General features: G+C 45.4%; 1 protein-coding gene across 2 annotated transcripts; it reads left to right on the top strand.

Moving 5' to 3' along the window:
- The first annotated feature begins 469 nt into the window (after window positions 1-469).
- Window positions 470-27,017, top strand: ELMOD3 (ELMO domain containing 3). Of its 2 annotated transcripts, none has more exons than XM_035139849.3 (11): window positions 470-582; window positions 3,248-3,325; window positions 5,135-5,204; window positions 7,619-7,684; window positions 12,662-12,753; window positions 14,614-14,737; window positions 16,015-16,137; window positions 17,668-17,798; window positions 21,588-21,664; window positions 24,552-24,679; window positions 25,664-27,017. In XM_035139849.3, the coding sequence occupies exons 1-11, from the start codon at window positions 568-570 to the stop codon at window positions 25,885-25,887; spliced, it is 1,128 nt and encodes a 375-aa protein (XP_034995740.1). In that variant the 5' UTR covers window positions 470-567; the 3' UTR covers window positions 25,888-27,017. The 2 variants fall into 2 exon arrangements, with proteins under 2 accessions (XP_034995740.1, XP_034995739.3); XM_035139848.3 differs by having other exon boundaries at window positions 575-785.
- The last annotated feature ends 618 nt before the right edge of the window (window positions 27,018-27,635 follow it).

The following is a 27,635-nucleotide window of genomic DNA, read 5'->3' on the forward strand; positions in this document are numbered from 1 at the left end:
TTTTCCTTTAAATTTTTTTAGCTATAGCTTGTTTAGCTTATAGTTAAATCTGGCACTGAAATCCTTCTGTACCTTGAGTGTTTGGTTTTTTAAAATTAGCTTATGCGTGATACAAAACAAACAGATAAAGCGGGAAAGGTACATCTATGGTCTCTCTCCACTTTTCAATTCGGAGTCTTTTTCACAGTTCGTTTTACATTTACCGAGAGACGCTTTTGTCGTAGGAGGAGCTCGCTCTTGATCATGCACAGAAACAACCTTCCGCAGGGCTACCGGACGGACTGGGGAGTCGTGCAAGCTCGATCGTACTGAGCGGAGCGGAGCTGCAAACCCCACCCCCCCCCCGCCGCTCCGCAGCTGACTTTACGCGGCGGAATGAAGAAGGAAAGGCTGCTTGCTGCAGCCCGAGAACGCTGGGACTACAACTCCCGGCATGCAAAGGGACGCGCACGCGCGTTTGCCTGTGTGGGTGTTACGGGAGGGGGGGTTAGCAACAGAACACAGATTGGAGGAAAAACTGAGGCGTGGGGGAGGGGGAAGCCCGTCGTTCGGTCCGGCTTGTCGGGGATGACGCCTCCGTGGGTGCGTTATGCGTGGGGGAGATGTGTGGGGTGGGTGGATGGGGGAAGGGCAGGGCAGGGCAAACTGGGGGAGGCGTGACGCGCGACTGCGAATGTGGGAATGAGTAGACACGTGTCACTGCCTATGCAACTATGTCGCTATATAGGGGGAAGGGGGCGTGTATGGGCTTGTGTGTGTCTGCGTGCGTTACCCTTCCTTCCCAGGTATCTGACCTTAAGGAAAAGAGTAAAAGGGGGGGGGGACAGCAGGACAACCGTATTGGTTTGGGGGCCATGGTGGGCGGGGATATATATTTTGGGGGGGGTGAGGAGTAAAGGTGGGTAGGACTTATTAGTTTGGGGGCCACAGTGGGAGGGGCTGTTTGAAAGGGGGAGGGGAGTAAAGGGGGGATCAGTTTTTGGGGTGGAAGGGGTGGCATGAGGGGGGGGGGGTTATCCAGTTCTGCCGAATTTAGATTGGCCTCATAGCAGCCGACGTCTTTTTCTGAGGAGGCTTGTTGTGTTCACTGTGAGCTTAGCGGGTATATTTTGTGGTTATGCACAGGGCTATTTTTCTAGGGGGGGGGTGGAGGGGGTGCCGGAACTCCTTGTGAACACCTCCGTCGTTCTCTTAAGAATGGCAGTGGTGCCCACCTGAGAGGTGCCAGGGCTGAGTTTCGGCTGCAAAAAAAGAAAAGCAGCTCTGGTATGCATGTCCCTCAGAAAGCCAAAGAAGCAATTGGTAACACTTTTATTTTTCTCTTCCTCCCTTCAACCAGAATTGGCCATCAAAATGGTTGGCATGGATATTCAAGTAATAGGAAAGGCTTCCCCTAGGCAGCTACCTGAAGGCTTTTATTTTATTTTACCTCCAAGGCTTTTATTTTGCCCCCTTTGCCTGCCTCCTGCCTGCTGTGCAGCACATCTTGCTACAACACAGATGGGAAGGGGGTTGGAGAAATTGCAACTGTTTTTTTTCCTGTTGTTAAAAAAAATGGGTTTTGTGTTTTTGAAGGTAAGCTGCAGATCTCCATATGAGACGCTTGTACCTGCTGGTTTATGCCTGTGCAGTTGTTAAAAGCATAGGTGCATTAGGAGGAAAAATGTTGCATATTCATGCAGGCTTCTCCAGAAGCTCCTACGTTGGAGAATGTAGCTTCCAACTTCATCTGGCGGACCACTTCCCTTTTTGCAGTGTTGGGAAGTGCAAGTTCACTAGTATGTACTGAACCATTGGAAAAATCTGAAAATTAGAACATTTGTATGTATTAGGGGGAAAACCATGGCATTGTGGTATGAGAGATAGTGGCTAAGACAGGCTTCCTCAAACTTGGCCCTCCAGATGCTTTTGGCCTACAACTCCCATGATCCCTAGCTAGCAGGTCAGGAATGATGGGAATTGTAGTCTCAAAACATCTGGAGGGCCGAGTTTGAGGATGCCTGGGCTAAGAGAATGAGCTCTAGGAGGCTGCAGTTCAAATCTCACTTCAGCTGTGAACTAAGCTGGGGAGGGGTCTTAAGATAAGCCACCTTCTCTGGACCTTAGTCTTCATATCTGTAATATGGGGATAACAACATTGGGCTAGATCAGGCATCCCCAAACTTCGGCCCTCCAGATGTTTTGGACTACAATATATTTTGTGGTTATGCACAGGGCTATTTTTCTAGGGGGGGTGGAGGGGGTGCCGGAACTCCTTGTGAACACCTCCGTCGTTCTCTTAAGAATGGCAGTGGTGCCCACCTGAGAGGTGCCAGGGCTGAGTTTCGGCTGCAAAAAAAGAAAAGCAGCTCTGGTATGCATGTCCCTCAGAAAGCCAAAGAAGCAAAGAAGCCCTCCAGATGTTTTGGACTACAATTCCCATTTTCCCCGACCACTAGTCCTGTTAGCTAGGGATCATGGGAGTTGTAGGCCAAAACATCTGGAGGGCCACAGTTTGGGGATGCCTGAGCTAGATGTCTTGTAAGGGCCTACTAAGATAATATACTCAAAATGAGCTTGGCATTTAGCAAACAGATATCTGAATCAGGAATGGGGAACCTCAGGATTCCCAACTCAACATCATGTGTGGTTGGGGGCGAAGAGAGTTTTAGTCTAGGAGCATTGGGCAGGATGCAGGTTGCCCACCCCTGATCTAAACTTAACGGTTGTCTAATATGCTTTTTGTCTTGGGGTGGAAACTCTGTATTCATTTTCTTTGATAGAAAATGGGATGCAAAAGAGCTTAGGGAAGCTTTTGTGTGGTTAACAGGTGGTCCTGTGTGGTCATCTGCTTTGATTTGTGGATGTGGAGATGTTCTCTTTCATGCAGTATAAAGCAGGTACACCTGCTTTCATCTGAGTACTCTTGGAGGGCGTTTGCATGAGTGGCATCTCTCATCCACCCATGCATAAATAAATATCTCCCCTGCCTTTTGTATTCAGCCACCACTATTTTGCTCTTAAGTTGGTCCCCCAAGACTAGGTGACCAGATAGTGGTTTTTGGCCCTGCGCAATTTGCACTAAATCCAAAGTGTGGTTCATTGTTCTTTAGTTTCTGTTATGTTAAACAACTGACAAATGTTCCCCGGTACAGCTCTGCATGAAGCTTAACCATGTTCTCAGTTTCCTCATAGAAACCTGGGTGCCTTTGAGACTCCGAGGTGATAATTCATTCTCTGGTGACTCTGATTTCATTGTTTCCATTAGGGTATGAACCGATGCAGCACTGGCAATTACCAGAATGAAGAACAAGCGGTTTCCTTTCCAGCGTACAAAGCTTTGCATGTAAGTGTAATCTCTTACCTGGCTGAGGCAAGATTTGAACTGGAGACTTCCTGGCCTGCACTGTCGGCTGCTATGCTGCACCAGCTCTTCAGACAGCTGATCCTTATATAGCACCACAGTTGTAGGTGTGGTCAAGTGCCTGTAAGCAACATACTTAAATCTGCAGCAATGGAATATTAATAAGGAATTTTGTTTCTGCCAGCATAGTAAGGCGTGGATTTTTCATTGCACTAGTTCTGTCTTCTGTGCTGGCTGGAGCTGATGGGAGTTGTAGTCCAAAGGATCTGAAGGGTGCCATGTTGAGGAAGGCTGCGCCAGTGCAATCAATAGTTTGCTTGTAAATATGCAGATACTGTATGGTATTTTTAAGCAGGCACCCTTAGTAGTTCTTGGGAATTTTAATGGAACCTAGAGGAGGCGGCAGCTTAGATCAGCCCATTTCTATAGGAGGCAGACAGCTATTGCTCCTTGTGGTCGGCCGTACCTCCCCCAAAACCTTGAAGGGCAGCCTCTTATACAGCACCTGCAGCATTTGAAATGACAAAGTCGTGGATGAATTGATACACAACTGCACTGTTCACAATGTCTATAGCGCTTTTCAATGTCAAGTCCTTTGCAATTAAAAAAAAAACGTAACCCAGCTTTCTATCCGTTGGTATTTACAAGGCAACTTAGCAGCAGTATTCCTGCCAACCTAGCAGTTCGAAAGCACATAAAAGTGCAAGTAGATAAATAGGAACCGCTACAGCGGGAAGGTAAACGGCGTTTCCATGTGCTGCTCTGGTTCCAGAAGCGGCTTTGTCATGCTGGCCACATGACCTGGAAGCTATATGCCGGCTCCCTCGGCCAATAATGCGAGATGAGCGTGCAACCCCAGAGTCGGTCACGACTGGACCTAATGGTCAGGGGTCCCTTTACCTTTACCTTAGCAGCAGTATAGCATTATGCAGCTGAAAAAAGCCACATTATAAAGATTACTGCTGTGATCACAGCCAAAGCCAGCCAAATGATTATCTAGTGTCCTCTGAAATAGTTTCCTGTCATCTGAACCCTATTAATGAGGTAGCCGTGTAGGTTTGTCTAGGATGAGAGTTCCACAATTTAGGTGCTACCATTGAAAAGGCCCTGTCTCGTGGAACAGCATGATCTTACATTTCATGTGACAGGGGGAGACGGATGAGGGCACCAAGTATGATCTAAGTGAGTGGATAGAATCATGGGAGAAGCTGTCCCCAGCCCTAAACCACTTAGGACTTTAAAGGTCAAAACCAGCGCTGTGCGTTGGGCCTAAATGCCTATCAGACACCAGTGCAGTTGACATAAAACTGAAGTACTACACTTTATGTGGGCGGCTCCAGTTAACACTCTTGCTCCCACAGTCTGAACCAGTTGCTATTTCTAAACAATTTCCAAAGGCAGCTGCACGTGCAGAAGTCTCGTCTGAATTAATGTTATTAGGGTATGATACAGCAGCCAGAGCTATATCACAACAACACATTTGGGGCCAGTTCAGTCTAAGATACAGAGGTTGGAGTCCTCCTTCTCCCACCCATCCCAGTTAGCTCTTCCATGCTAGTATGATTTCTTAGCTGCTTCTGCCATTGCTTAGTTGTCTGCATGGAAATCGGCGGACAGGATGGTACCAATTCCAAAGCTGACTTTAAATTGAAACTGGCAGTAGCAATCTGCCAAGTAGCCCCGATCTCAGCCCAAAGGCATTCAGATGCATTGGTCTTGACAATATTTTGCAGAAGTCCGTCAACAGGTTAATGTGGCATTTTACATTCTGATGACTTCTCCCTCTTTCAGATTTCTGCCTTGAAGCAGAATGGACTCTTGCAGTCTCTGTCAGCAACACCCAACGGATGCAGAGAAGCAGGTATGGTTCCAGTTAGCTGAATGATCCGCTGTGAGTTCTGTTTCTTTTCTGATGAAATGGCACACCGAAGGAGCTATAGTCACCATCCTGTCAGCAACTGGGTCATATACCTTTGATCCTACTGAGAAGATTGTTTTAATTCTTTGGGTGATCTTAACCAAACCATCCTTTGCTAATTTAGTTCCTGCGTTAGGAATCTGATGCTCTTAAACAATGTTTTAATCCTGGATGTTATTTTGACTGGAGTTTGGGCAGGGTTATGGGCATCATTGTATTATTATTATTATTATTATTATTATTATTATTGGTATTTTATTGTAAGCTGCCATAAGGCATTGTGGAGAGGTGGAATCCAGTGTTGTCCTTGAGTGAAACCTAGTGAATGTTACTGTTGGAGGCATTATGACTCTGAATGCCAGTTGCTGGGAATTGTTACTGGGGAGAGGCCTGTAGGAATTTGGTCCTGTTTGTGGGATTCTTATATGCATTTGGTTATCCACTGTGGGTACAGGATGCTGGACTTGATGGGCCTTTGGCGTAATCCAGCAAGTCTCTTTTTATGTTATTATGATATTTAATGAGAAAGTTGTGAGGGTGAAAGAGGAGAGCGCAAAATATGGTCTGAAGCTCAACATCAAAAAAACCAAGATCATGGCCACTGGTCCCATCACCTCCTGGCAAATAGAAGGGGAAGAAATGGAGGCAGTGAGAGATTTTACTTTCTTGGGCTCCTTGATCACTGCAGATGGTGACAGCAGTCACGAAATTAAAAGACGCCTGCTTCTTGGGAGAAAAGCAATGCAAACCTAGACAGCATCTTAAAAAGCAGAGACATCACCTTGCCTACAAAGGTCCGTATAGTTAAAGCTATGGTTTTCCCAGTAGTGATGTATGGAAGTGAGAGCTGGACCATAAAGAAGGCTGGTCGCTGAAGAATTGATGCTTTTGAATTATGGTGCTGGAGGAGACTCTTGAGAGTCCCATGGACTGCTAGAAGATCAAACCTATCCATTCTTAAGGAAATCAGCCCTGAGTGCTCCCTGGAAGGACAGATCGTGAAGCTGAGGCTCCAATACTTTGGCCACCTCATGAGAAGAGAAGAATCCTTGGAAAAGACCCTGATGTTGGGGAAGATTGAGGGAACTAGGAGAAGGGGACGACAGAGGACAAGATGGTTGGACAGTGTTCTTGAATCTACGAACATGAATTTGACCAAACTGCGGGAGGCAGTGCAAGACAGGAGTGCCTGGCGTGCTATGGTCCATGGGGTCACGAAGAGTCGGACACGACTAAACGACTAAACAACAACAATGAGAAAGTTGTGTAATTACAGCTTTTGCTCATAGCAGATTAGTCAAACAACTTGTTTGCTGCGAGTACAAAGCCTTCATGATAGTAATGGAGAGCAGTCACCATTGGCTGTGGGTGGGTGTGTTTGTGTCCACTGAAATCCCCGTGTTTCAGAGTTTGATTTACATAAGATCAAAAACACAGTCCCCGCAGCTTACAGTCTGAAAGACACAACTATGAAAATGAGGGATGGAGAGGTGAGGAAGCCACAAATTCAGGCACCCGTTTTTAAAGTTACAAATGACTAACTTGAATGGAAACAGCTGAGGAAAAGCGGCAGCTGAATGGAACTGGTCTTTCAGATCCAACGGCATGGACCCCATTTCCCATCTCTCCCTCTGCTGCTGCCTGATGGAATGGCTGCTGCTAGGTGACAGTTAAGGGAGAGAGGAGCCCAGTGGAGCTGGCCTCTTGGCCAAGTCACTGGAGTTGGCCCTTGCTTCTCGTCTCTTCCTCTCAGTTGCTAGAACCTGGGGCAGCGCAAGTGTTGCGCCTCCCTGGTGGATTGGGCAGCAGGGGGGCACATGTGGAGCCCCCACAGAGGGGGAACGGAGCCTGTCTCCCAACAGGCTCCTCACCCACTGCCTCTGGGTGAGGCCCACTACACCAACCCACCTGCCGTTCTGCCTCAGAAGCTGGGGCTCTGTACCTGTCATGGAGGAAAGACATTAGCTGCTATCCAGTACAAACAGATTGCCTTAGGAACATCAGAAAGTTTCTTATACAAAGTCTGACCATTGATCCATCTAGTTCATTATTGTCCACACTGACTGACAGCATCTCAGTCAAGGTTTCAGGCAGGGGGTCTCTCCCAGCCCTCTCTGCATATGCCAGGGATTGAACATGGGATCTGCATGCAGAGAAGATGCTCTGTTACTAAGCTGTGGCCTTTTTCCCTGGCTTGTTGTACAAAATGGTCAAAATTTATTGTCGGTCAAGGCGAGGACTTATTTTTTTTAAAAAAACAGGAGCCGCTTTTCACCTTAAAACTGCTCTTTTGGAAGCGGTTCCATAGTTGCCAGTGTGACGCTTTGTCTCATCTCTCTCTTTCTCATTGTTGCTAGATATTAGTGAGGAGGTTCTGCGAGCCCGAGAAGAATGGGACAGTGTGGCAAACATCCATTCGGAAGGTATGAAAGCAACTGCAATGACATTGCCTTCCCTGTTGGGACCAGTTAAACATGGCAATAAATTAATTTAGATGACTGTAAGAAAAGCAAGTGCTGGAGGTTCTGTCAAAGAGCAGGAAACATGTCTAAGAATAGTATCTGGTGGGTGTAATAATGTTGGATGTGATTCAGTCTGGGAATTATCAAGTTTAAAGTATTAGCTATGTCTAAGTTACTAGTGCTTCAAGTATTTTATTCAGTCAATTAAATAATCTGCTGCTTATTGGTATGTTTAGCGCTATGAGAATGGGGAAACTCAGTACTCATGAAAAACCTAGTAGGCAAATTCAGTGGCTGTGTTTGCATGAATAGCTCAGGTGTGACTTTAACCACATTTGTTGAACAAACCAGGAACAGTCTCATAAATGAGCTAAGTAACCATGGTTTGCTGCTTTGTATCATCACTTGGTATCATCGTCACATGTCCTGGGGCATGGCAGCAAAACAAATGGGGATAATGGATTTGGACGTCACAAGAAACCTAACACAGAGACTATAGTTAGTTAGCTGGGGTGGGTTTGGACATACAAACAAACCACAATTAAGCTAAACAAACCATCGATTTAGTGTTCTATACAAACCATGCCTGCATGTGCACTACACAATCATTCTCCCATCATGGTGTTTCTGATTGTGTGTGTGTACACATACAATTACTATATGCTTCATATTCATATTTATATGTAATTTAATGTGGGGGCCAGGGAGAACTGCATCAGGATTAATGTTGCTTCAACCCTCTCAAATCTACCTTCAAAACTTCTGGATGGCAAAAAATTTAAATGGACCAATAACATTGTTGTTTATCATTATTTAGGTATAGTTTTTTTAATTTTAAAAAATAAGATTAAAGGCAGACACAGTCAAACCCTGCAACCATGGAATATGTGAAGAGTGAATTATCCAGAGTTCATAAATTGAAATGGGCCAGCGTTAAAAGTGATAATCATGGGGTCTTGAGAGGGTAAAGGTAAAGGGACCCCTGACCATTAGGTCCAGTCGTGACCGACTCTGGGGTTGTGGCGCTCATCTCGCATTATTGGCCGAGGGAGCCGGCATACAGCTTCCAGGTCATGTGGCCAGCATGACAAAGTCGCTTCTGGCGAACCAGAGCAGCACACGGAAACGCCGTTTACATTCCCGCCGGAGCGGTACCTATTTATCTACTTGCACTTTGACATGCTTTCGAACTGCTAGGTTGGCAGGAGCTGGGACCGAACAATGGGAGCTCACCCTGTTGCAGGTATTCGAACTGCCGACTTTCTGATAGGCAAGCCCTAAGCTCTGTGGTTTATCCCACAGCGCCACCCGCTGTGAGAGGGTACATAAGACTATTTAGCAGGAAAGCTTAAAATATAATGAACATACCCTGTTTCCCCTTTTTAAATATGTAGTCATAAAGTAAGCCATGGCAGGGTTTTTAAGCATTTGAGAAATATAAGACATATCCCGAAAATAAGCCACACTTCCATGCCGCGGAAACAAACCCCCACAGGCACCTCCACCTCACATAGTCACTCCATGCAGCTGGCACTGCAGGAGCGCGATCAGCTGTGAAAGAGCTCAAAGAGCTCCATTTAACAGCTGATCGTGCTCCCACCTTGCTGGCTGCATCCCCACACTCCACCTTCTCGTCCACCGTCGTCCCTGCCGCTTCCGTGCTTGCCACCACCGCTGGGATCACTGCTTCTTCCTTGCCTGGCCCGGCCAAGGAGCTTGGAGCGCCTTGCAGCGGCGGGCGGAGCGCCTGAGCCAGTCGCCTCTGCCTGGCCTGGCCAAGGACGCCTGCCACCCCGCCACCCGGAACCGGTGGCTGCTGCAGCGCCGAGCACTCAAGAGAGCCCAGCAGTGCCCTGAGCCGTAAAAACCGTACTGGTAATAATAATAAAAAAAAGACATCCCACCGAAAGTAAGCCACCCTGTGTTTTTTTGAGGAAAAAAAGTTATAATACGGTGTCTTAAAAAAGGGGAAACATGGTAGTTGTTAAAAGCTATTTTTAAAAAAGGTAAACTTCCTGGTCCATGTTGAAAAGAGTGCTGGGTTAGCTGAAATTGTGGCAGACTTCATTAAGACTAGAATTTCAGAATGGAATTCTAACTGAACCTGTGGTATGTAAACCGAAGCTCTGCTTTTTATGAAGAGAGGACTGCAGGGTTAAAGTGGCTTCATTCTTTAATTGATTGTAGTATTAAAGGTTAAGATTACAGATTGCAGCCTTAATGAGATTGCGGTGAGGCTTCCTGCATAAAATCCTATCGTTTCCATAAAAGATCAGGATCTGAAATCTGCCTCTGGCCATATTATAGGCATCATTTCAGGCTGGCACTTCTTGGTGGGGGAAACAAATTGTAGGAAACATAATTTACTTAACAAATACAACCAAGTACATATTTGAGTCAATCTATTCCTCTTGCTTAAACATTTATTGTGCTTTCCCCAGCTCTTATCCCAGGCATGCTTGCTAAGAACATAAGAACCTTGCTGGATCAGACTACAGATCTTTGTAGTCCAGTTCCCACATCCCAAATTCCTCTGGGAAGCTCACAAGCAGCGCAGGAGGACAGTATCCCCCTCCTGCTGTTGTTCCCCGGCAGCTGCTCTACAGAGAGGCGCACTGCCTCCTATCCTGGAGGCAGCTTTTCGCCTCCTGGCCCTTGATAGTCTTATCCATGCATTTGTCTAATCCTCTTTCAAAGCCATCTTAAGTTGATGGCTGTCACCACCAACTTTGTGGTGGCAAACTCCACCGTTAGCTGTGTGAAGAAGCACTTCCTTTTTATCTGTCCTGAATCTTCTACTTTTCGGCTTCATTGAAGGACTCCAGGTTCAAATGTTATTAGGAAGGGAGAGAACTTCTTTCTCCACGCCGTGCAGAATTGCAATAACTATAGGTGGGTTCACCCTCTATGCTGACAGGAAAGAAGTCCAATAGAGCTTAAAAGGTAAAGGGACCCCTGGCCATTAGGTCCAGTCGTGACCGACTCTGGGGTTGCACGCTCATCTTGCATTATTGGCCGAGGGAGCCGGCGTATAGCTTCCAGGTCATGTGGCCAGCATGACAAAGCCACTTCTGGCAAACCAGAGCAGCACACGGAAACGCCGTTTACCTTCCCGCTGTAGTGGTTCCTATTTATCTACTTGCACTTTGACGTGCTTTCGAACTGCTAGGTTGGCAGGAGCTGGGACCAAGCAACGGGAGCTCACCCCGTCACAGGGATTCGAACCGCCGACCTTCTGATCAGCAAGCTCAGTGGTTTAACCCACAGTGCCACCTGGGTCCCACCAATAGGGCTTACTTTCAAGGAAATGGGCACATAATTGGGCTCTTAGATAAGGCAACTAAGTAGAGGTGGAAAAAAGCTCCTAATGGTGATTTATTTAAGTCAGGGGTCAGCAAACTTTTTCAGCAGGGGGCCGGTCCACTGTCCCTCAAACCTTGTGGGGGGCCGGACTATATTATGAAAAAAAATATGAATGAATTCCTATGCCCCACAAATAACCCAGAGATGCATTTTAAATAAAAGGACACTTCTACTCATGTAAAAACATGCTGATTCCCGGGCCGGATTTAGAAGGCGATTGGGCCGCATCCGGCCCCCGGGCCTTAGGGGACCCCTGATTTAAGTGATGCAGCATGAATTTGCTTTGGATTTTTACCCTCTTAAAGGTCTTTTTCTTTTTCTTTTTTGATAGAGGTGTACTTGATAGAGGTGCACTATTGAAACCTTTGCTTAATTTACCTTTGCTTACTTTCTGCGAGAAGAGCAGGAAAGATATTTGGGAGAGGGATCACAGAGTGGTTTACAGTATAAAAACACAAAAATGCATACCCAATACCCTGATGTAATATGACAAAAGAAACTTGATAATTGTTAGTGGATTCTTACACTGTTCCCTTGCTAGGGCTGAACTAGACACAATTTTAACTGTGTGAATGCAATTAAAGTTTCTGTGACATAAATAGTAGTCCTGGGAAGCCTGAGCATCCTTGGAACTATGAAGGTGGGGTTGGAGAGGGGGGGTGGAGAGAGATTGTAACTCTTTCCTTCCCTGCCACAGTCCTACGAAATCTGCCTCTCCATTGTCAATGGAAGCTTCCCTTGAAATGTAAATAGCAGCTTCGCCTGGACTATGCCAGGGAGAGAGTTAAACTTCCCCCACTACAGTTCCAAGGCTGCTGAAGCTTTCATAACAAAAACAACACACATGCAATTAACATTACCCTGACCCTTAGTTCAGCTTTCAAAGGTTTGAGACTAAAGTCCAAACACATTTTTCTCATTTGTAACTGATCCAACTCCCTGATTGCTTTCATTGCCTCATTTTCTATCTTTTTCCCTATTGACAGTATCCTTTCTGAAATGAGACAACCAGACCTGCACCTGCCATTTCAAATGGGGTTGCCCCATTGATTTATATAAGGGCATTATGATTCTAGCAGTTGTATTTTTCGTCCCTTTCTTTTCCTTTCCCAGTTCTGAGCTCGCACTACTACAGTACGAGCTGACATTTTGATTAAGTTATCTGCTTACAACCGTAATAACTTTTCAGACAAATCAGACCCCATCAGCATATATGTGAATTTAAGATAATATTTTTCTTTCCGTGTGCGTCGCTTTACACTTACATATCTTGAATTTCATCTGCGTCTTCACTCAACTTGAAGAGATCTTTTGGATGCTCTTGGCTATAACTAGGTGTTACCAGCAGACTTAGCTATGCTACTGTTTCTCCCTGGTTTCAGATCATGTATGGATGGCTAAATAAATATAACACAAATTCCAGTACAATACTTCTTAAAAATAGGTGGCATTGATGGTTGTTATTTTTTTAAAAAAAAACAAAACATGTTGTTTTAATACTGTGAGGTGCCACTGGGAGGAACAGTGGGATGAACATGAATTAAATAAATGCCTTTCTCTTCTTTGTGACTGTAGGAATTGTGGAGAGGCCTCCAGGGCCAGTACCCTTAATCTCTTTCAATGAAGCATTGCAATACTTCCAAACAGCAGATCTCTCAGACTGCAGGGTATGTATGTGCCAACTAGGATTGATTTAACAGCCATACTGCTTAAATATTTTAGACATTGAAAATGCTGCATTGATGGTTCCTGTTTGGCTCTTAAAGCACTTCCAAGGTACTCTTATTCCTATTTCATTTTGTCAGGGAGAGATAGAATTACCAGAGCCCAGGAGCTTAAATCTCCATGATTTAGCTAGTTCCCCTCCTTTCTGCCACCCCGTCTCCTTTTTGCTAACAGATATGTAGGGCTATAATGTGCTGGGTTCTAGGCTGTAGGTATCTGTAACAGGAGAGGTTAGATCAGCGGCGGAGCTTCATGCTTCGCCACGGGGGGGGGGGGGAGAGCAGGCGTGCTGCCCCCAGTGACGTGGCGCACGTTCTGGGGGCGGGGTGCCGTGCGCAGTGATGTGGCACGTGTTTTGGGGGTGGGGCGCGCCGTGCGCAGTGGCGTGGCACGTGTTTGTGACGTGGGGCGCGTTTTGGGGTGGGGCGCACTGCACGCAGGGGCAGGCAGCGGCAATGGCGCCCCTGGGATCGTGTCGCTCGGGGTGCATCACTCCCACCGCCCCATCTTCCTATGCCCCTGGGTTAGATGTTTTCAGGTTATTTGTGCTTTGGAACTCCCTGCCTATTGACATTAAGCAGGCCCACACACACACACACACACACACACACACACACACACACAACCTATAAGTAAATTAACAGTCATTATTTTCATTAACCTCAACTGAATGAAGCAAGTTAAATGGTTGAAGGATTGTATTCTTACGTGCCAGCATCTAACCAGGCAGAGGGAACCAGGCAGAGGCTCTTCTCGGTAGTGGCAGCCGCCCTCTGGAATGCCCTCCCATCAGATGGCAGACAAATAAACAACTATTTGACTTTTAGATGGTTGATGTCTTATTGGCTTTTAAATCTTTTGTTGTGAGCCACTCAAGAGTGGCTCAGGCAACCCAGTTAGATGGGTGGCTTATTATTATTATTATTATTATTATTATTATTATTATTATATCTCATATAGGGTACTGTAGTACAATTTACTTTCTCTAAAGGATTTCAAGCACCCACAAGGCACAAAACCAAACCATGCAAACTAGTATTTTTTTTAAAAAAACCCACAAATCTGATTCAAAACACCCAGAAACATTACAAAAGAAAAACCAGCAAAATGAGCAACAAGATAAGAATAGCTAAAGGCAGTAAAAAGATCTTAGGTATCACCAAAGGGTCCATGAAAATAGAATTTGCCTGATGCCTAAAACAGGCATCCCCAAACTGCGGCCCTCCAGATGTTTTGGCCTACAACTCCCATGATCCCTAGCTAACAGGACCAGTGGTTGGAGAAGATGGGAATTGTAGTCCAAAACATCTGGAGGGCCGAAGTTTGGGGATGCCTGGCCTAAAAGATGGCAGTGAGGAAAGCCAGGCGGGTATGCTCAAGGAAGGAGCTCCAGAGTTTGGTTGTTACCACAGGAAAAAAAATCCTCTCTTTGGCAGGGAAACAGGAAGAAGGTCTACTAAGGGTAATGTCAAGCCACAGCCAGGTTCAAAGTGGTCCTTTTTGTTACCTAGCCCAGGGTATGAGGGAGATCAGGCCAGGATTTTGCCTGTTGAGAATACTATGACCTGAAATGTCAGCTGCACATAATGCATAGATTGCTTGCGAGGAGAACACTCCTTGCCAAACTGAGTTTGGAAAAACAACAACAACAACCCTGGAAGTCAACAAAGATTTCTTAATATTGGTAGGATATGGTCAGTTGCAAAAGTGGTTTGTTGCCCTTTTCTCAGCAGTGTTGTTAGGGAGAACTTTGCCTATGTACCATCACACTTTTAAATTCTAACTTCCCTTGACTGTTTCAGAAAAAGATTCAGCCAACGGTGCGAAGGAGAGGACTGGCCGCTGTTGCTCATTTCCTTTTCGGCCCTCCCCGTCTCCACCAGCAGCTGCAAAGTGAGAGGGACTTAGCCTTGGCGATAGCCCAGTGTAAGTTTTGCTTCCTGTGTCTTCAGATAGCATCTTCCCAGGAGCTCAGCCAGTTTTCTGACTGTCAGCCTACTTAATATCGCCACGTCTTAAATATCTGGAAAGGGCTGCATGCACCTCAGGGGAAGAGCACCGGCCACGGGTTCAATCCTTGGCATCTCTGGGAAAGATTCCTGTGGAAAACTCTGGAAAGCCACTACCAAGTTAGTGTAGACAGCACTGAGCTGTATAGAATGATGGTCTGACCTTGGTATAAAGCTGTTTTATCCAGTCCTCCCATCATCCCTGACCATAGACCATGCTGGCTGGGGTTGATGGAAGCTGGAACTTAGCAACACCTGAGAGATTCCAGGTTCCACACCCCTGATATAAAGTCACAGCAGACTTCTTTTATATGGCCTTTGTTTCCTCTAGCCCAGTATTCCCTGCTTTTATTGGCAACAGCTCTCCCAACGGTTTGGACAGAGGTCTCTCTCCCTGCTGCCTGAGATACTTTCGTGACCCTGCAGTCCCAACTCCTGATCTCTGGGAGAGGAGGAGGTGGTGCCTGGGTGGGAGAGGCAATTGTCATCAGAAATGGCTCTGGGTGTCCCCACTGGCCTAGAAGCTGCAGCCCAAGAGGAGTACCTTTGGCCAGCGCCTCTTCAGCCTGTGTTCCTGTCCTCCGACAGCCAGTTCTATTTAAATCTAGGTTTACCTGCTGCTGAAGCAATGTGATTGGAGCCTGCTGATATGCCTCTTCTGCCTGAACATCACATGGATGCAGGCGGGGTGCTGCCTGCTTTGCCTTGTCTTTCCTGCATTGCACGACCCTTGTCCCTTCCAGGTGATTTTGCCTTATCAGAAGCAGAACCTTGCCTTGTTTCAGATGGTCTTGCTGAAGCCTGACCTTGGACTTAGTGGGTTTTGCCTTGCTTCTTTTGCTCTTTGCACTCTTCCTCACTTGGGTTACAAACGCTCGAGGCCACTGCTTGGAAGAGAACAGATCTTTATGCGAAGATGCCAAGGATTAAATGTGGGCCTTATGTACAGGTGAAACTCGGAAAATTAGAATATCGTTGAATAGTACATTTATTTCAGTAATGCAACTTATTATTTTTTATTTTTATTTTTATTTTTACAAATGCTTTCTTTTGGAAATTCCACAGTAATAAAACAAATAGTTACAACAATACAAAAATAAACATCGCTATTACGTTTCATTAATTAACGTTTCACCTGTATCCAGAGTATAAGCTCATTTATGTAGAGGAAATGATCAGTGTTTCCCTCAACAGGTGGCTTGGATAACAATGAGAAAGTGCACATGAGGATCCTGCAAACAATTTACAAGAAACTAATGGGATCCCGTTTTGATTGTGCCCGTTATGGAGCCCATTGGGAAGACCTGGGATTTCAAGGTATGGAGGAAGTACATGGACAATATATTCTTCATACAAGCTTGGCATGGCATGACTTTTGCTTCTGTTGTAACATGTGGAAGAGGAACATGCATTTCCCCCAGGAAAGATCTATGGGCCGTACATTTCTTTGCAGGGGAAGATCGGTGAGTTCCCTGTTTGCAAGATACAGTGGTGCCTCGGTTAACGAATGCCCTGCTTAACGAAATGATTTTTCGAGCGGAGGTTGCCTCGCTAGACGAATTCGTTTTATGAAAAATTCGTCTAGCGAATCACGATTTCCCATAGGAATGCATTGAAATTCAATTAATGCGTTCTTATGGGCAAAAAAAAAATTCAATGCATTCCTATGGGATTCGCTAGACAAATTTTTCATTATAAGAAAAGACCCGTGGAACGAATTAAATTCGTCTAGCGAGGCACCACTGTACAGCAGAAACCTTTAAAAAGCTGGAGTTTCTTATTTAACATTCTGTTATGGACCCAGGTGGCGCTGTGGTTAAACCACTGAGCCCAGGGCTTGCTGATCAGAAGGTCGGCGGTTCGAATCCCTGTGACGGGGTGAGCTCCCGTTGCTTGGTCCCAGCTCCTGCCAACCTAGCAGTTCGAAAGCATGTCAAAATGCAAGTAGATAAATAGGAACCGCTACAGTGGGAAGGTAAACGGCGTTTCCATGTGCTGCTCTGGTTTGCCAGAAGCGGCTTTGTCATGCTGGCCACATGACCTGGAAGCTATACGCCGGCTCCCTCGGCCAATAATGCGAGATGAGCGCACAACCCCAGAGTCGGTCACGACTGGACCTAATGGTCAGGGGTCCCTTTACCTTTTACCTATGGTTTAATACTAACATCACATTACCTTGGAGGGAATGGGAGTTATTTTATTTATTTTAAAATGTATACATCGCTTTACAGATTGCAAATTCAAGTATTCAACAACAGATACAGGACAACTGTAAAAGCAGCCAAAACACTTTTGGGGCTGATTTGACTGCTGTCCTGTTTCAGTTGTTGAATACCGGAAGCAGCATCAATAAAAACAAGGCAATAGAATTATCTAATTAAAAACTTGGGAGAAGAGTGGGGTGTTTCCATGCGCCTGGCCTCAGAAAGTTGGGGCATTTGAAGAAAGACTTCTGAATAATTTGAGTGGGTGACTTCATTCAGGGAGTAAATGGTCTTTTTTAGATAGCTTAGTCCCATATCGCATTCGCCTTGGAGATAAGCTGCAATGCACAGGCCAGAACGTTTCATTCGGTAATTCAGATCACCGTTTTTCCTGTAGCTTTCAAATTTGGAGTCATTCGGGTATGGTTACATAATGGAAATGTTGTATTGGGTGCTCATGAGAGAGAGCATCAAGCTTTCATCAGGCCACATTAATTTTAGCATTGCCTTTCTGGGTTTGCCTTGGCAATTAACAATCCTCTAATGTAGCTTTATGCATGCAATCATTCACAAATATGGCCTGTGTAAGAGCGTTTATTGCCTTGGCTTAACTGTCTCTCTCTCTCTGTGTTTTATACTTAAGGGATGGATCCTGGCACAGACCTACGTGGGACTGGAATGCTAGGATTAATGCAAACACTATATTTTGTAATGGATTCTCGGATATTACCCGTAGCTCGAGAGATTTTCAAGTTATCCCATCACGAAACACAGGCACGTTTGCTTTTTTCTGAGCTCGGGTTTTTGAAATGTTATTGAAAACCTGTGGGAGAGATAACTTTGCATTCTGGTCCCTTACTGGTTATAACGGAAGGCCTTTATTTTTTACAGCCTAAATCAGGCACCCCCAAACTGCGGCCCTCCAGATGTTTTGGCCTACAACTCCCATGATCCCTAGCTAACAGGACCAGTGGTCGGGGAAGATGGGAATTGTAGTCCAAAACATCTGGAGGGCCGGGGTTTGGGGATGCCTGGCCTAAATCATCAGCTTGAAGGTTTCCTAGAGTGTCGACTGCTTGTGTCTGAACTGCCTCCCAGAAATGGCTTGGTCCTTTAACTACATCTCCTTGGACCATATGTTGGGAGATCTCATGTTCTAATAATTAGGGTATTTTAGTCTCTAAAAATTCCATGCCTGTAATGGCAAAGCACAGTTTGGTCATTAGCTCTGAATTCAGCCATTTATTTTTTTTCATCTCTCCTTTCCTTCTATTCTTCCCTCCCCACCCCAATATAATCTTCTTCCTGTCTGCCATACTATGCACCCCCAATAACGTTTCCAGTATCCAAACAATCTCTGGCTGAATCTTTCATGAGCCTTTGGGTGTGCTATAGGAAAACTTGTAGATGAGAAGGATGAGGAACCTGTGATGCTCCAGATGTTGTTGGATGCCACATCTCTTCAGCCCCAGCTGGAATGGCAACTACTCAGGGATGATGGAGATTAAAGTCCATCAACATCTGGGGTGCCACAGGTGTCCCACTAAACTCTCCAGTTTACATTTTACAGCCAATACTTAAACCTTCTTATTTGAACTGCTTTCTGATCCAGGATTGAGGTGCTGCTGGGAGGGTATTTGCATAACATTTTGATGGGTTATGCTGCTTTCTTTGAGACGAAGCTTGGGCACTGGCCTTGAGAATCCAGGCTAGGTCTTGATAGAAATGCAAATGGTCATATGGTATTGGTAGGTATATCTTAGGTTGACCAAGGCAGAGGTATTTTTGCAGTAAAGGTGGCATTAAAATTCTTTCCTTTTTCTTTTTTGAAGAGGCTGGCTGATATTTGTATGTTCAGTACAACAACATTTCATGCTGAAATGATATTGCTTGTATTTCCCTCCCCTTCCCTTCCTCCAAATAAAAATATCAAAAGATTATTGGGGGAGAATAACATTAATTTAAGCACCACCTTTCCCATTAGTTCATTGAAAGGCATTTCTGGGAAACAGGGTGGAAACTGAATGCATAATAAGATGCTGAAATGTAGCTGATGTGTCTAGAGGCATTTGCTAAAATTGGTCCCACCAGAGACATTTGGAGGTCCAGAAAAAAGAACCATTAGCATCTCAGCTGGCAGTCTGGTGGAGCCTTTGTGAACCCGGTGCCTTCCAGACCAGCTGTGCTGATGGGAGTTTTACCTCTTGTGCCTTTTCAGTCCCAAACATCTGAAGGTCATCAGGTCAGGGAAGGGTGGTCTAGCATATCTTTTTATGTTTCTATTTGGCAGGTTAGTCAGCTACGCTCAGTGGATTTATGATTTGGTACTCCCTGCTCATCAAAGTGCAAGTAGATAAATAGGGACCGCTCCGGCGGGAAGGTAAACGGCGTTTCCGTGCGCTGCTCTGGTTCGCCAGAAGCAGCTTTGTCATGCTGGCCACATGACCCGGAAGCTGTCTGCGGACAAACGCTGGCTCCCTCGGCCTATAGAGTGAGATGAGCGCTGCAGCCCCAGAGTGGGACACAACTGGACCTGATGGCCAGGGGCCCCTTTACCTTTTTACTCCCTGCTCTTAACAGCATTTCCCCAAATTGTCTTACTTTCCCCATTGACGTGAAGTTAGTATTCTGCAATCAGCCTAACTGGAGCCTTGCTGCTCTTTAATTTACAATAAATTATACCAGGGTACTAGAGTTTTCTTGATTTCTTTTTGGTTATGTGATTTGGGTTTTACGGGGGGAGTTTGTACATTTTTAATACTTATCCTTCGTTAGGAAAGCAGAATTGGTTCAGGGTCCCTCACTGGAGGAAAACAGAAGAACAATGAGGTCCTGGGACCTCTGCTGGATGAGCCTGAAATTCCTCTCCCCCCCACCCAGGCCCACCCCAGGTCCCTTTTCTAGTTTCTAAGCAAGTTGAGGAAGTACTGATAATCATGAAGGGTGAAAACATGATTTTAATCACATATCTGCTCTTCTCCAGTATAGTACAACTTACTATGTTGTGAATGCAAATACGCAAAGTCAGTAAGGGATGGCAGGGGCAAGGTTTTGGGACTGCAGTGGTATTTGCTTGTCAGTCAGAATGGTCAAGAGCATGCTGTATAGTCCAGGGCAGGCATGATTTGTTCTTGAGGGGCAGCAGGTTAGCTTCGGAGGTGGCGTTGCATACTGTTGTGTCCTTCCAACACCTTGCTGCTGCTCCCCATCATCTGCCGCCTGAAGCCACTGACTTACCATGCCCAATGGTACAGCTGGCCCTAAACATTGGGCAAGAGTGACAGAAAGCCAGGCTCCGAAGGGTTTGATCCAGGCATAGTTATGCTTAGAGTAGATGCACTGAAAACGCAATTGACAACAATTTCAATGGGTCAGTGAGACTGACTATGTCTAGATTCAACTCTTATTGTTAATGATTATTTAAAAAATAAATACTGTACAGGTGAAACTCGGAAAATTAGAATATCGTCGAAAAGTGCATTTATTTCAGTAATGCAACTTATTATTTTTTCTTTTAATTTTATGCTTTCTTTTGGAAATTTCACAGTAGTAAAACAAATAGTTACAATACTACAAAAATAAACCTCACAATTACATTTCATTAATTACATTCCATATATAATTGACCTGCCTAATGACAAATAATTACAATTACAACAAATAAAGGCTTGACATATCTTACTTTGCATGTCATGCATCTATCTCATATATTGGTTTCACCTTTTAAGTTGCATTACTGAAATAAATGCACTTTTCGAAGATATTCTAATTTTCTGAGTTTCACCTGTATGTAATTCAAAAAACTAAAGTTCAGTTCTTAAAAGCGGGGGAAACCTGAGCAAAGGAACAGAGTAGAAGACGTAGCCAAGCAAGGTCTTCTCCAAGGACTCAAGTTGATTGGACCAAGAAGCAAGTTCTGAGGCTTCCTCAATCTCTGCCCTCCAGATGTTTTTGGCCTACAGCTCCCATGATCCCTAGCTAGCAGGACCAGTGGTCAGGGATGCTGGGAATTGTAGTCTCAAAACATCTGGAGGGCCGAGGTTGAGGAAGCCTGGGCTAGAACATTAAAAGGCCCATTGAGCAGGATTGGTGCTTGGGGTCAGCTGTCGGGGTGTTGTAAGATGCTGTGTTCTGCACTCCAAGGGCATCACTTAGGTTGCAGTACCAATGTGTTGGGTTTGTGGTTGAGACAGAACCAGTGAAACAGCAGCTAAGATACCAGAGCTGGGATCAGAGCGTTGCTCTGAGATGCTTTGAACAGAGAAAATGCCACAACGTCAGGTCAAATGGGTCATACTTGATTTTTTTTTTTATAAAAGCAACAAATCAAATCTGCATATCTGTTGAAAGGACTCATAATCGAAAACCAGAACATGTTGCATGAATTTGACTCGCTTCTTAAATGTAAGGTCAAGTAGAGAAACTGACCCAAATCTCTGTTTAGGGGTTTAATCCAGGCATATATAAGTGAACTAAAAAAGAAAAGGCAGTATGAATTTTACTTCCTGTTAATTAGGGGCAGGGCACACTTTTTAAAAAAATGTATTTCCAATTCCTTTACAGAATTTCCCTTTCTGTGTGATGTCTGTCAATATTACTCGTATTGTAATCCAAGTGCTGAGGGAAGAACGCCTTTCCAGGTGAGTTCGTTGCAGACGGATGGCATGGTCGTGTGTTCAAGTTGTTGTTGCTCTTTTCCTTGCTATGGGACCATGCAACTCGAGAAGAATGAAAACATTTACATTGCCGTGGAAATTAAGTACTGCTTCTGTAAAATGTTGGGAATATACTGAATACGTTTTTTGAAAAATTCCATGAATACAGAAGATCCAGGACTGTAAGCATAACTGATAGGTCAGTCAGCTAAATTGGGGGGGGGGGCTGCAAGCTAGGTCCTTATCTTTCCTTACCCCATGTGAGCCAAATTTGATTGGAGGTGGGCCATCCTCCTGTCAGTCAACCAGTGCATCCCTGTGAGGAATTTGATCACACAGCTGATCTCTGCAGAAAGCAGGAACCACCACTCCTCAGGTGATGTTTTCCCCAGCAGGGGACACAAGTGGCGCTCTGAGCCTCTTGGGCTTGCTGATCGGAAGGTTGGCGGTTCGAATCTCTGCGACAGGGTGAGCTCCTGTTGCTCTGTCCCAGCTCCTGCCAACCTAGCAGTTCAAAAGTATGCTAGTGTGAGTAGATAAATAGGTACCGCTGCGGTGGGAAGATAAATGGTGTTTCTGTGCGCTCTGGTTTCCATTACGGCAGTGTTTCTCAACCAGTGTGCCTCCAGATGTTTTGGGACTACAACTCCCATCATCCCTAGCTAGCAAGACCAGTGGTCAGGAATGATGGGAGTTGTAGTCCCAAAACATCTGGAGGCACACTGGTTGAGAAACACTGCATTACGGTGTCCCGTTGTGCCAGAAGCAGTTTAGTCCTGCTGGCCACATGACCCGGAAAGCTGACTATGGACAAACGCCGGCTCCCTTGGCCTGAAAGTGAGATGAGCGCCGCAACCTTGGACTGGACGTAACCGTCCAGGGGTCCTTTACTTTTACCTTCCCCCCAGTGCTTTTCATTGTGAAAGAGGGGGATGGAAAGGCTGAATAGGGCAGAAAGCTTGAAAAACAAGCCTTGCTATATTTTGGGTTTACCACTCGTGGTTTGTTTGAATGGTAAACCACGACAAGAGTTCTGGAAGACTTGCTCTCTGCCTTGCAGGTTTTTTCCACCTGGTCTGGGATGGCAGGGCCCTGAATGACTGCAGCTACAAAAGCTGAGGCTTTTGAATACTCTTCGGCTGGGGTGTTTTGGGGTATTTTGTCGGTGTGGGGTTGTTGGTTGGGTATCTTCATTTTAGATCTTTCGATTTATGTGAAAATTGTTGTGCATTTTTTGATGTTTCATTTATTGTTTATGACTACTGATATGTTGTGGTTTTTTATGTAGTAAGACACCTTGAGCACTGGAGGCACATTCATGATTAAACCATAGTTTGTGACATGGGGCATGCTGATGTCTTGGAGAGGCACTTGTACCCCAAAGCCACGCATGCTTACTTTGGAGTAAGCCTCGCTGTGTTGGGGGGGGGGGCTTACTCGCTAGTAAGAAGGCTTAGGATTGCAAGTTTTCAGGGGGAGTGCATTGCTGCAAATGTGGCAAGTAGCAGGAATTACACCACTTACTGAGGCTTGGGTTTTAAAGTGACTTTAAAAAGTGTCTCTTTAAAAGCAAACTAATTCAGGGCAGCTCATGGGTAGGATATTACTTTAAGGATATAATTTTGTGCGGAATTTTATTTAGTGGTGCTTTGATAAATGAACGCCAATGAAACGGAATTGATTTGGATAGAAGATTGGGGGGGAATTAATTGAAGAGTAGCTGCTTTAGGTCTTTGTGCTTTTGCTTTAAAGCTTTGTTCTGCTCGGGGAGGGGGGGCATTTTACACATGCTCAGTGCCTGAGATGCCAGACTTTTTGAGAACAAAATGTGACAACCCTATTCACCCTCTTCCAAGATGTGGAAAGACTACCTTCTTCCTGCCAGTCCATACTGCAGAGGTTGGCGACCGTTTTTTGTCAATTCTGGAAAAGGGGAGGAGGAAAGATTGCCAGGAGGGCACTTACAAAATTAAAATCAGCCTAGAATTCTGGTGGTAGCTTCAAACCTAACACATTTATTGTTGCCTAAGCTTTTTGTAAGCCAAGATCTTCTTTCTTCAGATGCATGCATTGTACCATGTGTTGGATGGGTTTCATAGTACACCTGGTATTGTAGTGACCCTTGCTGTGATCCTCCAAGGTAGACCCATATTATTATCCCCATATGCTGGGGGAAGGGACAGTGGCCACGGCCAGCACACATAATAAAAAGGTACAGGACCCCTGGACGGTTAAGTCCACTCAAAGGTGACTATGGGGTTGCAGGCCGAGGGAGCTGGCGTTCGTCCACAGCTTTCCAGATCATGTAGCCAGCAAGACTAAACCGCTTTGGGCGCAATGGAACACCCTGACGGAAACTAGAGCGCATGGAAACACCGTTTACCTTCCCGCCACATCGATACCTATTTATCTACTTGCACTGGCGTGCTTCCGAACTGCTAGGTTGGCAGGAGCTGGGACAGAGCAACGGGAACTCACCCTGGATGTGGGGATTTGAACCGCCGACCTTCTGAACGGCAAGCCCAAGAGGCTCAGTGGTTTAGACCACAGCACCACCCACTGGGCCATCATATCAAGCTTTCTTTTGACATGGGTGTGTGTGAACTCCCCCTTGTTTGACCTTAAATTCCAGAGGAGTGTTCTCTCTCCCCCCCCAGCAAAATGATACGTTTCTTGGCAAGCAAACACATGCTCTTAATGATGGAAGTGTAAGTCTTTGCTGGCCAATATGGAGTGACATTACTGAGCCGGATTGACCAGAAGTCTGCCTTTGTATAAAGCAGCTCCTTGTGTGTCATTTTCCCTTTTGTCTTTGGCCCAGTGATAGGGAAGATGACCCTGAGAGGAAATTTGTTGTACTTGTCTCTTTCAGAGAATGTAATCGAAGGCAGCAGGTCATTGCAGTGCTAAATGATTTCTACGTGGCTGTATTTTTGCGCCTCTTCAACATCTGGAAAGCACAACAGAAGACTATTTCCGACTCTGGTTTTGTTCTAAAAGGTGGGCTGTTTTCGTCCTGTTCAGAAGAAAGAAAATATACAGTATAATAATTCCTTGTTCCGTGCATATACATTCCTTTATGGGAGAGCTGGTTGCCATGGTCAGACTCATGTGCGGAGATAAATGTTTGTGTCATTGGTTCTTTAATATGGCGCTGCAGGCAAATGCTATGTGCCAAAAATGAGTAAATAAATTGACATCAATTCATGACTGGGCAAATAAAGCAAATGTGCTGGCATTTGTTGAATTTGCATAACTGAAGCTAGGTCTGACACGTAATTAAAGAAATTCTAGTTGATTAATCAGGTATTTTAATTAATTAAATAAATCTGCCTAAGTTTCCTTATACAATTCCACAATTCTTTTTGAGGAAAAGGAAAAGGTGGTATAAAAATGTAATAAATCGTGTGTGTGTGTGTGTACACACACACACACACACACACACACACACACACACACACACACTGTATGCACAGAATTTCTGAGCTTTCAGTTGCACTTGCATCTTCAAGCTAGTGCATCTTCAAAGCTGCCTTCCTTTAAAAATCAGGATTCCAAAATGTGATTCTCGGATTGCCAAATTCTGCACCCAGTACTGAATTCTGTGTTTGTAAGATGCAATCATGAACCTGCAGACTCCTCCCCTGACCATAGCTGCTTAAACTCTGAAGAGACTGGAAGAATTTGGAAAGCTTCTTTTACTTGGCTTCTAGACTCCCCTTCAAAATGTCGTTTTCATAGCTGTGCAGATTTGCAGTACATTTTCTCCATGCTCTTCTTCATAACTTTATAAACCTTTACCCTGATACCAACCCTGCACTTGGCTTAAGAAGCTCAAAAGTGGCCTTTCCTCACAGGGAAGGTGAGATGGAACTCAAACTGGCGAGCCTTTTTCTAACCCAGGTGTCTTGACTTCTTCAGAGCAAGTTCCTACCAGATATCATATCTCTCTCTCTCTCTCTCTCTCTCTCTCTCTCTCTGCAGAACTGGAGGCATTTGCTAAAAGAAACCCGAAGCAGCTGCTGAGACATTTGGAGACTTACATGAATGGGATTTCGGTTTCAGCAGGGGAAGACGGCTTTCAGGCCAACGCTTTCACCTCTGAGGTTCTTGGTTCGAACCTGAACTCTGCGAAAGCTGACAGTAAGGAGCTAAATTTTACTGGAGTAGGTGACCTGCCGACGTTGGAGAAAGAGCAAGACAGCTGATCCGGTCCCAGGGAAATGGGGAAAGTCCTTGTACATGATAAGCTGACAAAGCCGGTTGATATGGTCTCTTAGTGGCCCTGTGGCCCGGCTGCAAAAAGGCTCACGGGGAGGGCTGAAGGTCTTGGAACGCTGCTAAGGTAGAAGTGCGGGGGCTTCAGTTTGGGCCAGAGGCGCTAAGCAAGGTATAGTGAGAGCCCCAGGGGTGGAGTCTGGGATCAAGAGCAAACTGCTTCAATTCTAGAATGAAGCAATCTGGGCAGGATCCATTCACCCCGGTTAGTAGCACTAAAGCTGTGAAGCTGACCTTTCTTTTGTTGTGGGAGTGTATATCTGAATTTCCAAATCCTCTCGCACACTGAAAATAAAACGTTCTTCCGGTTCCCGAGGTTTGTTAGAGCTAAGAAACCTATGTTTATGCATTGCTGAATGCGAGCTAATGTGAGCCTTGAGCTGCTGCAACCAGAGGCTAGTTGTGGGCCTACAATTTCTTCAGTTAGGATTTTTATTCATATTATTATTACTGGGGAAACATACGAGACACAAAGCTGTTGAATCCTTTTTACTCCCGTCAACTGGGAATTTCTCAGTTGATGTGCGCCTGCTGTGACATATCAACCCACAGGATGTGTATGTGTGTGTGTGTGTCTTTTGTTTTTTAAATGGGATCGTCAACAGGAACCACTGAATGTGTACTGAAATTGTGAGCACCCGACTTATATGCTATTGAGGGTGGTCACAGACAACCAGCAACAACACAGTAGTTGTGTGAAAACGTACCATATGGCGGCTGCAACTGTAAGGTGAAGCAATGTGTGGCCTTCAACCACCTGGAAAACCCAGTGGTTACTACACCTATTTTCCTGGATGGCTGGGAGGGGTGGTGGTGGTAGCAGTGGTACTACTAGGCTTACCATATGACTGGCTAACATATGAATGACTCTTGTAATGTGGTGGAAATGGCCACACTGAGCTTTTCAGCAGCTGCCATGTGGTGCCCAGTGACTCATTTTCACCCTGCGATAATCTCTTTCGGACGTCCTGTCCGGCGTACCAGCTGTATTGTATGTAAAGTTGTAGCCCTGGCTGATACTGGGCTTTTCCATTAAACTTACTACAATCTTCAAACCTAAGCTATGTGTCTGTTTTCTTCATGCCATGAAATAAAAAGGCAAAAAAGAGAGAAAAAAGTCCCCTGGACGGTTAAAGGCGACTATGGGGTTGCGGTGCTCGTCTTGCTTTCAGGCCAAGGGTGCTGGAGTTTGACCACAGACAGCTTTCCGGGTCATGTGACCAGCATGACTAAACCACTTCTGGAGCAATGGAACACTGTGACGGAAACCAGAGTGCATGGAAACACCATTTACCTTCCCGCCGCAGTGGTACCTATTTATCTACTTACATTGGCGTGCTTTTGAACTGCTAGGTTGGCAGGAGCTGGGATAGAGCAATGGGAGCTCACCTCGCTGTGGGGATTCAAACCGCCGACCTGATTGGCAAGCCCAAGAGATTCAGTGGTTTAGACCACAGTGCCACCCATGTCACCTTTGAGTTTAAACGTACTTATAGAGGCACTGAGGGCTGCCACATTGCTCACCAACTCCATCTACCCTGCCTGCAACCCCTCTGCCAACTTCCACTGTCCCTTTATACCTCACCCAACCCCCGCGACCCCTCACAGCTCACCCCACACCCCTCACTGTGTCTCTCTGTCAGGATGCCTAATGTATTACCTAGAAAGTTATTTTTGT

This window comes from Zootoca vivipara, chromosome 14, assembly GCF_965207765.1.
Source record: "Zootoca vivipara chromosome 14, rZooViv2.hap1.1, whole genome shotgun sequence".
Taxonomy (NCBI): domain Eukaryota; kingdom Metazoa; phylum Chordata; class Lepidosauria; order Squamata; family Lacertidae; genus Zootoca; species Zootoca vivipara.

Bases quoted from the DNA above. Each gene is read 5' to 3' on its own strand.
- ELMOD3 (XM_035139848.3), top strand. From the start codon at position 714: ATGTCGCTATATAGGGGGAAGGGGGCGTGTATGGGCTTGTGTGTGTCT. The intron at 3,326-5,134 runs GTAAGTGTAATC...TCCCTCTTTCAG, and splicing joins CAGCGTACAAAGCTTTGCAT to ATTTCTGCCTTGAAGCAGAA. The intron at 12,754-14,613 runs GTATGTATGTGC...TGACTGTTTCAG, and splicing joins CAGATCTCTCAGACTGCAGG to AAAAAGATTCAGCCAACGGT.